The sequence below is a fragment of the Serinus canaria genome, chromosome 4, assembly GCF_022539315.1.
Source record: "Serinus canaria isolate serCan28SL12 chromosome 4, serCan2020, whole genome shotgun sequence".
NCBI lineage: Eukaryota > Metazoa > Chordata > Aves > Passeriformes > Fringillidae > Serinus > Serinus canaria.
This window is the reverse complement of record NC_066317.1, coordinates 45,890,901-45,905,874: the sequence shown is the minus strand read 5'-3', so window position 1 is coordinate 45,905,874 and position 14,974 is coordinate 45,890,901. Positions and strand designations below refer to the sequence as shown.

The 14,974-nt window shown below is 39.6% G+C and overlaps 1 protein-coding gene across 1 annotated transcript; it reads left to right on the top strand.

Moving 5' to 3' along the window:
- Positions 1 to 5,325: 5,325 nt before the first annotated feature.
- On the top strand, positions 5,326 to 14,974 carry NIPAL1 (NIPA like domain containing 1). The gene is given in 7 exon segments (XM_050973695.1): positions 5,326 to 5,387; positions 5,389 to 5,564; positions 8,299 to 8,565; positions 9,591 to 9,647; positions 10,099 to 10,189; positions 12,058 to 12,218; positions 12,353 to 14,974. Coding segments are annotated over 7 exon segments (1,419 nt in total). The 3' UTR covers positions 12,958 to 14,974.

Below are 14,974 nucleotides of genomic sequence, written 5' to 3'. Positions count from 1 at the left end.
AGAAAAACATTTTACCCTGGAATTTTTCAAAGCTCTCAAACAGAGGAAAATGAGCCCTACTAGGCCTGGCCACTTCCTTGTCTGACAGTGGCCAGGACCTCACTAACCTGTGAAGAAGTTTTCAGGACAAATTCTGGATAAGCTCAACACAGTGGTGTCAATTCTGCCCTCCTTTAAAAGCCAATTCCATAGCTGTCATTGACTTCACTGACAATTATATTTGTTTAATGTCAATATTTTTTCATGGATATTTTTCCTGTCATTCTGTATTCCAGTGAAGTAACCTTGACTGATGGGAGAATGACTGCACTAATGGATTATTGTTTTAGTAGGCCAACTATAATCTCTTTTTGCATCTTGCATTGTCATCATCTGTAATTCTTCTCAATCCTATTAATTCTACGTGTAGTTTCAGATACCCATAGCCAAAACACTAGATACATTAAACATATCTATGACTTATTTATAAGCAGGTTTTATTGGCACATTGCCTTTTAGTTTACTATGTTGAAGCTCTGTAAACAAATAAGAGTTTGGATTGGGATTACAGTTTTGGCAGGTTTATTTTCTGCAAATATTGTTCTGGTTTTTCTAGTGCTGGTGAGATTTTAGCAATTAATGTCATGTTGGAAGTGCTATAGCTGAGAAGACTCCAGGGCTTCTGACTTACTTATGCTCTTGTGTAGAATTCAGTGTCATGAAGCTCAATGGGCCCCAATGAGGCTTGATGACTAGAAAACCCTCAGTGCCACCAGTGTCTCCACCAGTAGGTGGTACTGTATTTTTACTTTAGGGTGTTGGAGAGCGAAATAGAAGCAATTTTAAGATGTGTGTTGGTGAATTGGATTCTAATGCGCAGATGAGGCTGGAATGACAAAGCACTGCAAGAGCTCTCAGGCACAAAGCACAGCACTGCACAGCGTGCTCAAACACTGTCTCAAAGCCTCTCACCATCATCCTCCAGGTCCGGAGCCTAGTTTCTGCATGACTACTCTGCACAGGGACTAGCACTTCTGAAATGTCTACGCTGTGGCTGGCCATGCTTGGCAGTTTTTTCTGTGCCCTGAGATGAACCTGCAATAAGATTATCCTTGTGTCTTCCAGGTTCAGCGGGTGTTTCTCCCCTGAGATGTCTCCTCAACTTCCAGGCTGAAACCTGCAAGGAACAGACTGGCTTATCAGAAAACTCTCTGGGAAACACTAGATCTTCATTCAGTGGTATAATTGGGAAAAAGAATAATTGTAGTGACCCTAAAGAAGCTCTAGAAGTTTTGTATAGTCAGTATTTCTGTTTAGCAGAATTTTATTTCAAGTTAAAATAACATAGGGAACCTTGCTTGGTAGCACAGAATAATGATGCTGAAAGGTTTACACATAAAAAGGTGATTCTACTGATATTAATTCTGCCTAAACAAAAATCATAAAAATCCTTAATATATGACATTGCCACCTATAAGAGAGGTAGGAAGTGCACTGTAGATAAAAAAGGTATAATAAATCCAGTCTTGCATGTTATTCACTCTTTGTAGTATAGAAGGAGTTAAGGTGGCACTATCTGGGCATTTATAAGGGAACATATATACAATTAATTTCTACACAGCAATCAAAGCAATCTAATAATTTTGAACTTCAGTCTCAAGACCTTTTTTTTTTTTCTCAATTGAACCTAATTTCTTCATGTATTGCTCCTGCAGGTCTGCACTTAATCACCATGTAATGGGGAAGACAGAGCTCACATGGTCCGAGCCTCATTCACAAAACTATTTCAGTAATTTTTGTGTGGCTACATGCCAGGAAAGGTAATGAATCTGTCTGTAGCTTCTGTATTGAACAGAACTCATGTTTGGACACTGTCGTGTAGCAACGACTGCTGGTAGAGTAATGCAGGACAGGGAAGCTGAGCAATGATAACAGGATTTAAACATGCCGCAGGTAATTTTCCTAAATAATAATAAAAGAGATAGTTCTTGCTTCATGTCTGCACCTGAACCAGCTGCACAGTGAACAGGTTTTCTAATTGTGGTGAAACTTGTCATCATTTTCAGTATTTACAATAATATAATTCAATACTGCATAAGGAATTCAATGTCCATGCACATAAGAAAAAAAAATCCTCAACTAGATTAAATTTATGACAAAGCCAAAGAGACACACAAATTATGGTAATTAAGTTGTTCATGGCTAACACAGAGGTGAAGATGGGATTTATTAAGGCACAAAAATGAGGTTTACAATGACTGTTTTAGTTATAAATGTAAAGATTAAAATTGGCTAGATAGCCAGAGCTTCCGTTTTTATGAAAGATCAATGATTAAAGTCAGTGATTGCTGGCTTTAAGGAAAGTTTCACGAAACCTTTCATATATTACATAGTTAATGAAGTTATGTAACTACTACATAGCAGAATTTTAACTTAAATTTTCTCTTGCATTTTCCAAACATTTAATGGGGGGAAAATAATGCAATAACATAGAAGGACATAGTAGGGTTTCATAAGACACCTATTCCTCTTTGGGAGAAATGGAAACTACCACAAAATTGCTTTGACTGTTACTACATGCATATTTTTACTTCATACACAAAAGGTTGATCTGTGCTTAGTTGTATCTGGCCCAGCTCCAGGGAATTAAATGGGTCTGTGCTGATTTGCATTAGCTCATGATCCAGGCATTGCTCTAAATCAGTCATAAGTGTCATTTTGAATGGCAAAATGGCATTTTTTTTCTCTTTACATCAGTTAACAAGATTGTATATCAATACTTTATTTTCTTTCCCATTTGACCTTTACATGTCATCCAAAGTAAAGAAAAATATATCAATGTTGATAAATTACTTTTATGTAGTTAGTTTCTTCCTGACATTGTCTCAAAGTTCTTCAAAACAAATTGCATATGAAAACTGCTAATCATCAGTGAAGTATTTACACATGAAGTATGCTTACTCTCGTATGTAATAATATTATGGATTGCAAGTTTTTTGCATCTGTCCATTGACTTGGATTGTTAGTCACAGTTTTTTTGTGACTTCACTTTTTTTCCTCAGAAGAAAAAAGGTCTCATAGTGCTTTTTGCAGTTTATTACAATATAAAAATATGAAGCATTTAAAGATTTTCAGCCAAGGAACAATAAGATATAGCATCATTTAAGTTGGAAAATACTTTTAAGATGAATAAGTACAATTTAACCAAACACAACATTCACCATTAAACCATACCCATCACTACTACACCTATACATCTTTTGAATACCTCCAGGGGTGGTGAGTCCACCATTTCTTTAGGTGGCCAGTTCCTGTGCTTGACAACCCTTTGAGTGAAGAAAAGCCTCCCCTGGCACAGTCTGAAGCTATCTTTTCTTGTCCAGTTGCTTTTGACTTGAGAGAATAGACCAACCCTCTTCTAACTTCAACCTCCTTTCATGCAGTTGTAGAAGGGTGTAAGGTTTATCCTGAGCCTCCTTTTCTCCAGGCTAAACACCCCCAGCTCCCTCAGCCACTTCCCACAGGACTTGTGCTCCAGACCCTTCACCAGCTCCACTGCCCTTCTCTGGATTTACTCCAGCATTCAGTGTCCTTCTTGTAGTGATGGGCCCAGAACTGAACACAGGATTCACAGTGTGGCCTCCCCAGGATGCCATTGGTTTTCCCAGTCACCTGGGGACACTGCTGGTTCATGTTCAGCCACTTGTCAACAAATGTGTAAATCAGATTAAATATTTTATTCATTAATTAAAAAGACTTTGATGTCCATAGCCTGCTAAAGGACTTGGCTGGCACAGAGGCTCATCTACAGAAGTGTTAGCTCTGTTGTTTCTCAGTATTCTTGCTCTGGGTACTGCACCACAGAGAAGCCGTGAGCAGCAGGTCAGCAGGAGCTGTGCCAGAGGAAGAGGTGGTCTTTGGCAGCTCACCCTCTCCCACCTTCTCTGCTGCTCCAGCAGGATTTTGTGGATATTACTACTTCCCTTCTCAGCAGATCTGCCAACAGAATCACATGCAGGATTGCAGCAAGCTCAAAAAATTGACACATTTTTGCAGAAACAGGGATATGAACAAACAGAGCTGACAGATCTGAGAGGACACAGAACAAAAATAGGAATTTGAAGCAGACTGCAGACATGCATTAGTCCATATAAGTGGTTTTATCCTATAGGCATGCTTATGTTGTACAAGAAGATCACAGTTTTCTCACAGACTTTCAGATTATGCTCTAAAATTTTGATTTAACTCTTTCAAATACCTTTTGAAATTATTGCTCTGGTTTTTTAGCAGTAACCTGCTTTAAAAATGTTAAAGCAGAGAAGTCAAACTATTTATCATGCAGCCTACACTGGATTCAGGCCACCTTCCTTAGAAGTTGTTATAATGTAGAGATAGTAAAGATAAAGTGGAATGGTAACTAAAATCACAAAAAGCAAATGCAATGTTCTTTTTCTCCTAATGTACAGAGTGCTGGTTATGCTAAAAAATAAATACAGAAATAAAAAATGAGACTAAGACATTGAAACTGATCTCTTGGTTTAACCACAGGACTGCAAAGTCAAGGATACCTAAGCCAAGGAAAACCAAGTTCTTTTGCTGATAATGTCAATGTATTTCAGCAGTATGCCCCAATGGTACAACTTTTCAAAACCAATGATGATTAGTTTTGGTACTGCACTGCAAAGCCTGGTTCCAGCTCTCATTTCAATGCTGCGTGTCCCTGTGGTGCTCTGTGGAGGTGTGTTAAATTCACAATTTTGCCTCCAGTTAGAGAAATCCTTGTGCATGCTAAAGGTCTGCAGAGTGTCCCAGGAGGTTTGCTGGGCAACATGTAATGTTTTATTAAGCTTTACATTTTGTAAATGTATTTCAAAACCAAGACCTTAGTTAAAACTATACATTGGGTAATCAAGATAATTATTTCTTGCAACAACTTGGAGCCTGTTAAGCCACAGGGAGTCGTCTCAGGGTATGCATCACCAGACACTGCCCTTGTTCTAGGACGCTGCCATAGTTTGGCTGGGGGATCCCTCTGCTTGTCCTCAGATCCATCGGCCAAAGTGAGCACAGGCTAAGTGCTTATGTCACAGACATAAGTGGCTGCACATCAAGACTGCTCATCTCTTCTCCCAGCTACGACGGGGAAGAAAATTAAATCTGTAGAGACTCCCAGGAGAGGCAAATGCTGCCAAGGTACTTCAGGAAAGAGCGCTCTTTGGATTCAGTGTTCAGATGGGGCCACAGAACTCCCCAGGTCTGGGACTCCAAAACAATTTAGAAAGCCCATTCGGGGCCACTCCTGGAGTGCCCTTTCCCCCGCAGGCTGGGTCCAGAAGGGTGGCGAGGATGCCACCTCCGTCTCCGCCGGCGAGCGGGCGCGCCCAGGTGCGCCGTGCCGCGCCTGGGCGGGCGGAGCCCGCGGAGCCTGGCTGCCATGGGGCCCGGAGAGGCGCTGCCCGGCCGTCCGTCCTGCGTGCGGGTCAGTGTCTGCCCGGCCGTCGTCCTGCGTGCGGGTCAGTGTCTGCCCGGCCGTCTGTCCTGCCGTGCGGGTCAGTGTCTGCCCGGCCGTCTGTCCTGCCGTACGGGTCAGTGTCTGCCTGGCCGCGGGGCCGGGGCACCGCGGGAGGGCGCGGAGGCTGGCTCGGTCTGCGCGGAGGGTTCGCGTCGCTCGGGACGCGGCCGTGCGCTCCTACAGCCCCGTAAGATTTTCCTTCGCCCTGGCGTCACCCCGTTGTTTTCCGAGGAGTGGCTTGGGTCCGACGCCGGGGAGGCTCCTGCGCTTCTGCCGCCGCTGCCTCGGGTTAAACATCTTGTCAGCTTTGTTGTGTGCCTTTTTGGTGAGTCTCCACTCCAGGTGTGCCAGGGAAGAATTCCTTGCTGCTTCTCGATACACCTACTTTTGGCCCCAGGAGCTGCGCCTTGGCAAAGGTGGGCTTGGTATTTCCTGGGTGACCGAGAAAGGCGTTTCATGTTTCTGCCAGGGGTGAGCTGAGTCGTAAGTTCGTTAGAAATGGTTAAATTATTGTCTAATCAAAGCAGTGAAATTATTATCTAATCAAAGTTTTCTAGATGACTTAGGACCAGTATCTTCAGTGGCAGTTTAAGAACCAAGCTGGCTGTCACTAACCAAGGCAAGTCAGCCCTAAACTGCTGAATGACAGCAGGCTAGACATGTCACAAGCTGTGTGTAGCACCGGGGTGTCTGGTCTACCCAGTTCAGATAGAGAATATTTAGGTGTTTGGGGGGAAAAAAAGAAGAAAAAAAAAGCTGAATCATAAAGAAAGTTTAAAAGTTACACCAGCAACTGCCTTGGCTCAGACTGGTTTCCTGTTGCTGCCAGCCTTGAGTCAGAGCTGGGAGAGATTATTTCTGCTAGGAGGAGTTCTGCTGACAGGTTCATGTTTGTTGACATTTGGAAGTAGGAGGTGAAACTAGCTTAGCTACAGAAACTCTGTGCTGAGCAAGCCAGGCAGCCTCAGTGATTTGTCATCTTCCTCAGCCTTTCCAAGTGATCTTCAGGCTGTTCACAGGGATAATAAAATAACAGTAATTCCTGGATCAGCCTCCTCTTCCCATCTCTCAGGTGGTTCTTTGATCAGTGCGGTTACATGCTACTTTTCATGCAAGTGGAACAAATGACTTTTTTTTTCTTTAACCATGAGAAGCTGCTCAACCCCATAAACAGATCATAAGCATTCAAAATTACTCTTCTCAGTGATAAATCCATTATTTCTTTGTGTATGTGGGCAAGGATTGCAATTCAGAAAGGAGAGAAACAACCTGTGGCAGTCACTGGGTGACTTAGTACAAATGGCATGATTAAATTTTTCTTATGTCGTAAGGTATGCTGAGGAATGAAAAGCTTTAGAACACATAGAAAAACATTTTGTTTCATGTGAAACAAAATAAGCCTGCCATTCATCTCCAGCTAAATGAAAGTACACCAGTCACCGAAAAGGAGGAAGAAAATTGTTGTTATTTTCTTCAGGTGTGTTTATCTTCATGGTTTTTTTAATTAAAGGCAAGAATGGTACTGCTTCTCGCACCATCTTGGTTTAGCATCAATATAGGTATTGGGAGCTAATGGATTTCATTCATCTCTCCATTGTTTTTTTCACAGAATAATAGAATAGTTTGAATTGGAAGGGACCTTTGAAGGCTATTTAAACCAACCCCCATGCCATGAGCATGGACATTTTTATCTTGACCTGGTATGTGTTTACGAAGAGAAAATATATTTATGCTTAAAGATCTTTTCTGTAATTTTGTTTTGTGATTTATTCTTCACTAATTATATCAAAACAAGTTATGCAAATTTTTCTTCTTCTAAGACTATGCTAATAGTTTAGAATTTTAAAGTACTTTCAGGTGCAAATGCTAATTCCATATTTTTACATTATCCAACTGTAATTTCTAGTAATGATAAGAGTGTAGAATAGTATCTATCCTACATATCATGCAACAGTAACTGCATGTTCTCTAAGATTTAAATCTTCAGCTGTGGAATATGAACATACCTATCTTGTGGGAACATTTTTATTACGTCTGACTTAGCAATACAAAACAACTCCTGTTATATGGAAACACTCTTAGCAAACAAGGAAATGTGTTTGCACAGCCTGCAAATCAAATTATAACTTCCTGTAGTATGTTTGTTGTACAATATGGAATGAGAAAACTGGGAGCAGGTACTCACTTTAGTTCCTTACTTGTAAAGGGTGCTGTCTCCCAGAGCTAATACCAGCATTGCCAACTGCAAATAAGATATTTTTAGGGCCTTATGTATTTTAACTGTTCTTTGTTAAACTGTATTAAATGAATTAGCTCCCTGTTTGATTTTCCTTCCTTTTTTCCATTTGTTTTTCCAACCTCAGCTACCAATGTCAAACCAGAAGCCTTGAATAGTAGCAGGCTTATTTTAACAGGCAAAGTCCAAAATCGGTTTCGGCTATATGTTTGTGGTCTCTGCACAACAAAAAGGAGCCCTTTCATCTTCAGGTTTCAGGTTAGCTTTCAAGATTTTGAGTTGAATTTTAAATTGAAACTAATATTTTTTTGTTGCATTGCTTGGTATTCCCCTTATTGCCTGTCTGAGCCAATGAAGTGCAAAATACGGATGTAAAATAACGTAATCACCTGTGAGCTACAGGAGTGGGTAATGACCCAGGGCAGCATTGTGTACATTGTGTGTTATTTGCACAGTCAGAAGTTATAGGTGCTCTGCAAAGACATGAAAAGGAGTGAGCAGAGTGAGGACAGGGCTTTTCCAGAGCTGGGCCTGTGTCGTGAATCATATATCCTTCTTTTTCTGCTCCCAGGTGCTGTGCTCTCTTTTTCTTGCCCTGACTCCTGCCAGGCATGGTGCCAGATCATCAACGTGCCTGAATCACACTCTCCTCTCCTCACCTCTATGGAGGGGACTGGCAATGAAACAAACTGGAGCATTTCCCTTCCTTCTGGAAGCAAATACCACCTCTACATTGGCTTGGCTTTGGCTATAGGCTCCAGTATCTTTATTGGTTCTAGTTTCATACTGAAGAAGAAAGGACTTTTAAAACTGGCAGACAGAGGAGTCACCCGAGCTGGTAAGTGATGGTGCTGTCCTTGCTCCTGCTGGGGACACAAACACCTCTTCTAACTTGACCAAATCAAAGTTCAAGTCACAGATCACGTGTTTGAGACAACTTTACTGGTGATCAGAAGTCCTGTATTGGTGAGGGATGGAGACATGGTATTATTTCTGTGTGGGATTACAGGGACTGGGATTTCAGAACTCTTAGGACTATGGGATATGCAGGGGGTATTAAATCTAGTGAGCTGGTGCTATTTCCTCACTGAGAGCAATTAGTTACCAAAACAAAATTCTCCATTCTTCTCCTTCTTTTCCCCCTCATTTGAGATTGAAAGTCTTAAGCTGGTTTAGCTTCTTGGTTTTGCTCAGCTTTTTCAAAGTGAGTGCAATGAGTTGTAGAAATGACATTTATTATACAAGTTTCTACAGTTAGTACAACTATCCCTTCATCAAAGTCAAGAGAGGAACAGCTAGAAAAAGAACAGTTTCACTAATCTCATAATTTCCTTTGCATGGATTTTAATACAAAGCATTAGCAGTTTTTCTTCTTTTTTTTGTTGTGTTTATTGCAAAATATTATTCTAGAGAATTTGGTTATTTGAAAATACTCTGATACTGAATATTATATATACTTATGTTTAAAGTTTAAAAAAAAATCATGTACACAGGGGCATTTTTCTTTAGAATTTCTTTCAACCTAAAGTAAAAGTAAAGTCAAACAGCAGTTGACTGTATGAATATATTGGATGTGACCTGGAAAAGCATTTTGAAACATTCCGTAAGCTCACCAACAATCTTTATAAACATTTTACTTTTGCTTGAAACTTTCCCTCTGCATATATTTAGTCAAATAGCAATTTTTAGAAATCACAAAGCAGTAGAGTGGTTAATGTCAGTCAAAATCAAATATTCTTCTTGTTGCATCCAGGTAACATGCTCTTTTGGTACTTTGTAAATGCAAATGTGAAGTTGTACTTTTTGTTTCTTACAACAAGGTGATTTGTTTCTTCTAAGATAAGGGTTTTTTTTCTCTTTCAGGACAAGGTGGATATTCTTATTTGAAGGAATGGCTTTGGTGGACTGGACTGCTCTCAAGTAAGTCAGCTCTTTCCTCTCAGCCTATGTGTAGATCTACAAAAAGCAGATTGTTTTAAAGAGATTTATTATCTGATTTTTCATTCCCTTCACTTAAAAGAAATGTCCTTTCAATGACATTCATGACAAGCTGTTCTCATATGCCATCTTTCAAATACTACATTTGGTCTTCAGAGCTCTTTGCAGGATAACTATCTTTTCTTTAATATCTGGTCAAATGCCATGGAATTGCATCTGTCCAGCTACTAGGAGTACTTAGGAGAAGAGTATTTTACTTTCTTCCAGCATTTATTAATTGTGCAGCTAATTTTGAAATGAAAATGTGCATATATAGTGCAGAAAAAAAGATTTTGGTTTGTATTTGCTATCATAGTTGTCATACAAAATATTTACAATAGTGTACCTTTTAATACTCTCCTCCAAGCTGATCCAAATGTTCTTTTTTTTGCAGTGGGATTAGGAGAAGCTGCAAACTTTGCTGCCTATGCCTTTGCACCTGCAACCTTGGTTACCCCCTTGGGTGCCCTGAGTGTTCTCATAAGGTCAGTACCAATTGGGAGCAAGCCTTGGCAAATGAACCACTCAGTGCATGAGAGAAAAAACACTGCTTTTGGCTGGAAGTAGAGATTTTTAATAAAACTGAAAAGCAATCAATGGGCAGAAAATGCTTTTTGTTGCTTGCTGGAAAGATATTTTTCCTTATTTAGAATTAAGTTATCTGGGTAGGTAGAATCAAAAGTCTTGTTGCAAAAGCCACCGAATGCCTTCTCAGTAGCTTTCCACCTAGATCACAAAGTAATTCTTATCAGTATAAAGAAGGTATACTGCTGATAGAAGGTAATTTATCTATTCCTGGGGAACTGGAGCTTTTTAAAAAACTGTTATCCTCTTCTTCAGCTGTGACTAAACTTTAAATAAAAATACAGCATTCCTTCACAAAATGTTTTCAAAAATGTTTGTATTTATAGGAGTGTAATTTCATATTAAGGCACAGTTAGTAAACCTTTTGATTTTGTTTTGTCTCTTTGAAATCTTTCTGGAAAGAAGGCAAAGAAAATCTAGGCTTTCTTCTGTATCCACAATTAAAATTTGTGGTTCTTTTGAAACACATAAATGTCCTTCACAGACTTATTGTTTCCAATGAAGAAAAAAAAATAATTTCCAAGTTCTTAAGCACATACAGTAATGTGGCTATCATAGCAGCAGAAAAGACATGTACTGTGCATACAAAAATTTTGTAGGAAATAATCTTGTAGCAAAATGAGAATAGAGTATTTTAAATGTAAAACTCTGATTTTTAAGAACTGAGTATATTATATGAAACACTGTGTTTAAAACAACATGCGCCACATATTGAAAACAAAACAAACCCCAACCAAAAAAAAAAAAAAAAAAACCCAGAAAAACCAAAACAAACAAACAAAAAAAAAAAACAACAAACCAGACCAACCAACCAACCAAGGAACCAAAAAAAAAAAAAACCCTAGGATGCTTGGAATAATCTACCTGCTCAAACTACAGCTGTTCTGTTGTAGCAAAACAAATGTAACAGTCCCTGCAGTGGTGCTGGGGTCAGTGTGTTGGTAAATGCAGATCAGCTGGCTGCCTGGCTGCTGCTGTGCAAAAACAGCTTGAGTTTTATTGCCCTCTTCTTTGATGGGGTTAGCAATCATTCAAATTTTCATGAGACAGAGGGGTTGTTAGAACTTCATGTCAGTGAACTCATTACCCTTGTGTGAACAAAATGTCTGTATTTTGATCAGTGGGTTGAATAACTATTTGTGAGTGTGTTCACACACCATTAAGCCTGTGTCTGTGCCCAAGGTTGTTCTCTAACAGGCTAATCATGCCCTGTGACTGGTGTTATTTAGGCCATGTTATTGTGCTTAGGTTAAATAGTCAACCCCGTGGAGATCCTGGGGTTGATCTCTGAAGGGGGAGACATGCCTTCTCTGTGTTTTGGGGGGAGCCTGGCAAACCAGGCAGAACGTGTGCCTTTGTGGGAGAGCCTGGGGAGGGATGGGGAACAGTTTCCAACACTCATGTGCATTGGTTGTAGTGGCAAATGAAGTGTTTTTAACCAGTTTTGGAAGAAAGAAACAGCTGTTGAGGTTAATCTGCAGTGAGAGTGGATACCCTGACTCAGGCAATCAGGAATGAGAAGTTCCTTAGCAATTTGGACCCTTTTACAACCTGGAGGGAAGTGATGAGAGTTGCTAAACTCCCTAAAACCTTACCTTCTTGGTCATGACCAACTTTCTTGGAAAAACTCCTTACAATTTGATTGTTTCAGGCTGGCTTACCATGTATCCAAATTCAAAAGAGGTTTTCTGTTATGCTACACAGAGAGATTTTGAATGTCTTCTGTGCCTGGTGGAGCTGAACATTTTATTTCTATTTTGCTGAACAGTGCTATACTGTCATCCTATTTTTTAAATGAGAAGCTGAATATTCATGGAAAGCTGGGCTGTGTACTGAGCATTTTGGGGTCAACAGTCATGGTTATTCATGCTCCAGAGGAGGAGGAGGTCACCTCACTAGATGAGATGGAAAGAAAGCTGCAAGACCCAGGTCTGTATGCAATTGCAGTGAAGACATGCTGCAGTTCATAGGGAAGTGTCTAGGACACTGAACAACTCTGAGCATGTTTGTGGGCATAGTCTGGTGTTAGTGTGTATTATTCTTTCCTTTCCTCTTTTTTACAGCGTTTGTTACATTTGCTGTTCTCCTGACAGTCGTTGCCCTTGTCCTGATCATTGTTGTGGCTCCAAAGAGAGGTCAGACAAACATACTGATCTACATTTTAATTTGCTCCCTCATCGGTGCCTTCTCCGTCTCGTCTGTGAAGGGCCTGGGCATTGCCATTAAGCAGATGCTGCAGAGGAAGCCAGCCTATCGCCATCCCCTGGTTTACATTTTGGTGGGCATCTTGGTGCTCTCAGTCAGCACTCAGATCAGCTACCTCAACAAGGCCCTGGACGTGTTCAACACATCCCTTGTGACACCCATTTATTACGTGTGCTTCACTACCACAGTGGTGACGTGCTCCATCATCTTGTTCAAGGAGTGGAGCAGTATGGAACTGGGTGATATCATTGGAACCCTGAGTGGATTCTGCAGCATCATCATTGGCATCTTCCTACTGCATGCTTTCAAAAACACTAACATCACCTGGAGTCAGTTGATGTCCTCGGTTGCCAAAGAACCGTCACCGCCACACCGTGAATTTGAAACCAGTCACACTTTGCTGGAGAGCATGGAAGACCCAGCTTTGGCATATGAGGAAGACAACATTTTATTTAGTCAGTGAAACACTCAGCACTGTTCATCATCAAAGTATCATGAATTGCAAACTCAGCCCACCCATGTCTACTAGAAAGCTCCACTTCTCTGCCGTCCTCTGGAAATTTGTCTGGGAGGTCTGTTAACTGTGGACCACCCCTCTCTATGTCAGCTGTTGGCAGTAATGAGTGAACATGGTCAGTAATTAGCACAACAGACAGAAACCTGGTGGTGAATATATGTTAGGTGATGAAAAACATAGTCCTTTTTTAATGCAGCATCTCTTCCTGGGAAATTTTAGCAAAAAAGAATGATCTTTGTAAGCCATGTTTAAAAAATGCAGTTTTCTTTTGATGATAAAAGACAATCCTTGCTGAAGTGGCAGGTACTCTGCTATTATCTTGGTGATGGCCTTAAGATTTCTGGCTTTCTTTATATTTTAATAATTTATTGCCAAGGGAACTTGTAGATAGTCTTCATGAAGGATATTCATTGGAGACATAGTATGAAGAAACAGTGTTTAGCCCTTTTAGTTTTTCATATAAAATTTTATCCAAAATTTTTTCACTTTTGATGACCTGCCAATGAGCATTGATTAGATGTCACAAAAAAAATTTGGCATATACAATTCTTGATACATCTCAGCTTTTCTACCCAAGGAATCCCTGAATGTGCCTGTAGTTTTTTATTTCAAAACTAAGACCAGGTTTAAGAAAAAAAATTTGTTAGAGGCCTGAAAACAGCTGCTACTGGCTTAAAAAGTTACATGAGGTTGTAGAATTAAGTATTCAAAGGCAGGAGAAAACCAGAACATGCCATTAAAATCTTCCCATTTGTTTTATATTATTTTGAGGATTATAAAGTGGCTTTACTTATTTCCATACTTCTTCCTAATACAGCCATCTATTCATTAGAACCCATATAAGCTTTTAAAAAGTTTTCATCATTTTCTGGGAAGGTATTGTTCTTTATTAATAATAAAGCAGTCCTGTTAATTTTTATTCTTAGTGCAAAATTCATTCTACAATCCATACACTACTTCTAAAAATACTAGGTAGAGGATGGGCTGTAGGCAAGGGGTGAGAAACATCAGAATGTCTTTTTTTTTGAGTTTGGACTTCTCTAAAAAATAGTATCTGCCCCTTTTAGATGTTTTCCAATATGTTAACCTACCAGAGGCCTTGAAGATGGGTAACTGTACTGTAGTACTGTAGTTCCTCAGTTGTGGTCACTGATCTTCCTGTCACAAAGAAGCTTGCACAGTCCATGGTTTGCTCATTACAATCCTCTTTGTTTTCCACTTTGTAAGAAAGTGACTTCAGCAATCAGACGTGTGGTTGGTGACAAGCTCATCAGAAAGCAGCATTTCCAGTCTTTGGATATTTAAGTGTGAGTCCAAAAAATTTGCCAGAAGATGCTAGCACTTCAGCAGTTAAAAACTGGTTTTAATCAGCTGAAATTTATGTGCCAAGCAGAACCTCCTCATGAAGCAAGCTTTATGTTTTCTAATGTTCAAAAGGATTAGTAGAAGACAGTTCGGATGGATAGAAAATTGTTCTGCCAAAGAAAGCTCATCCTTTACAAAAGGGTTGCTGCTTATATTTCATATATTTGTGTGGTATCACTGTTACCCAGCAAAAGGGACATTTTCACCAAGAATGTACTTGCCTTCAAAATATAATATCATTGTATACATTATCAATTTGGAGTATTTTTCAGCTTGAGTGATGAAATTCACAGCAATTCTATGCTGTTAAAATGCTTGTGTTAAAAAAGCTTCATACAAGAAAATCTACTAACAGGGTTTCATTACTTCTTAGTTAATGTAGAGAATACTTTGGTTTTATTGACCAGATTCAAGCTTCAAAATCTTAATAGTTATAAAGAAGTAATTCAAACAATAAAAAGAATAAAGATGGAGGGGGTTTTATAATTTGTTCTTTAACAAAAACTTGAATTGTTTTTCACTCTGAATTACACAATTCAAAGAATAACTGAAGAAAATATTGACTGCAAAAAAGAGAAAAATAAATGCTTTTGCATAG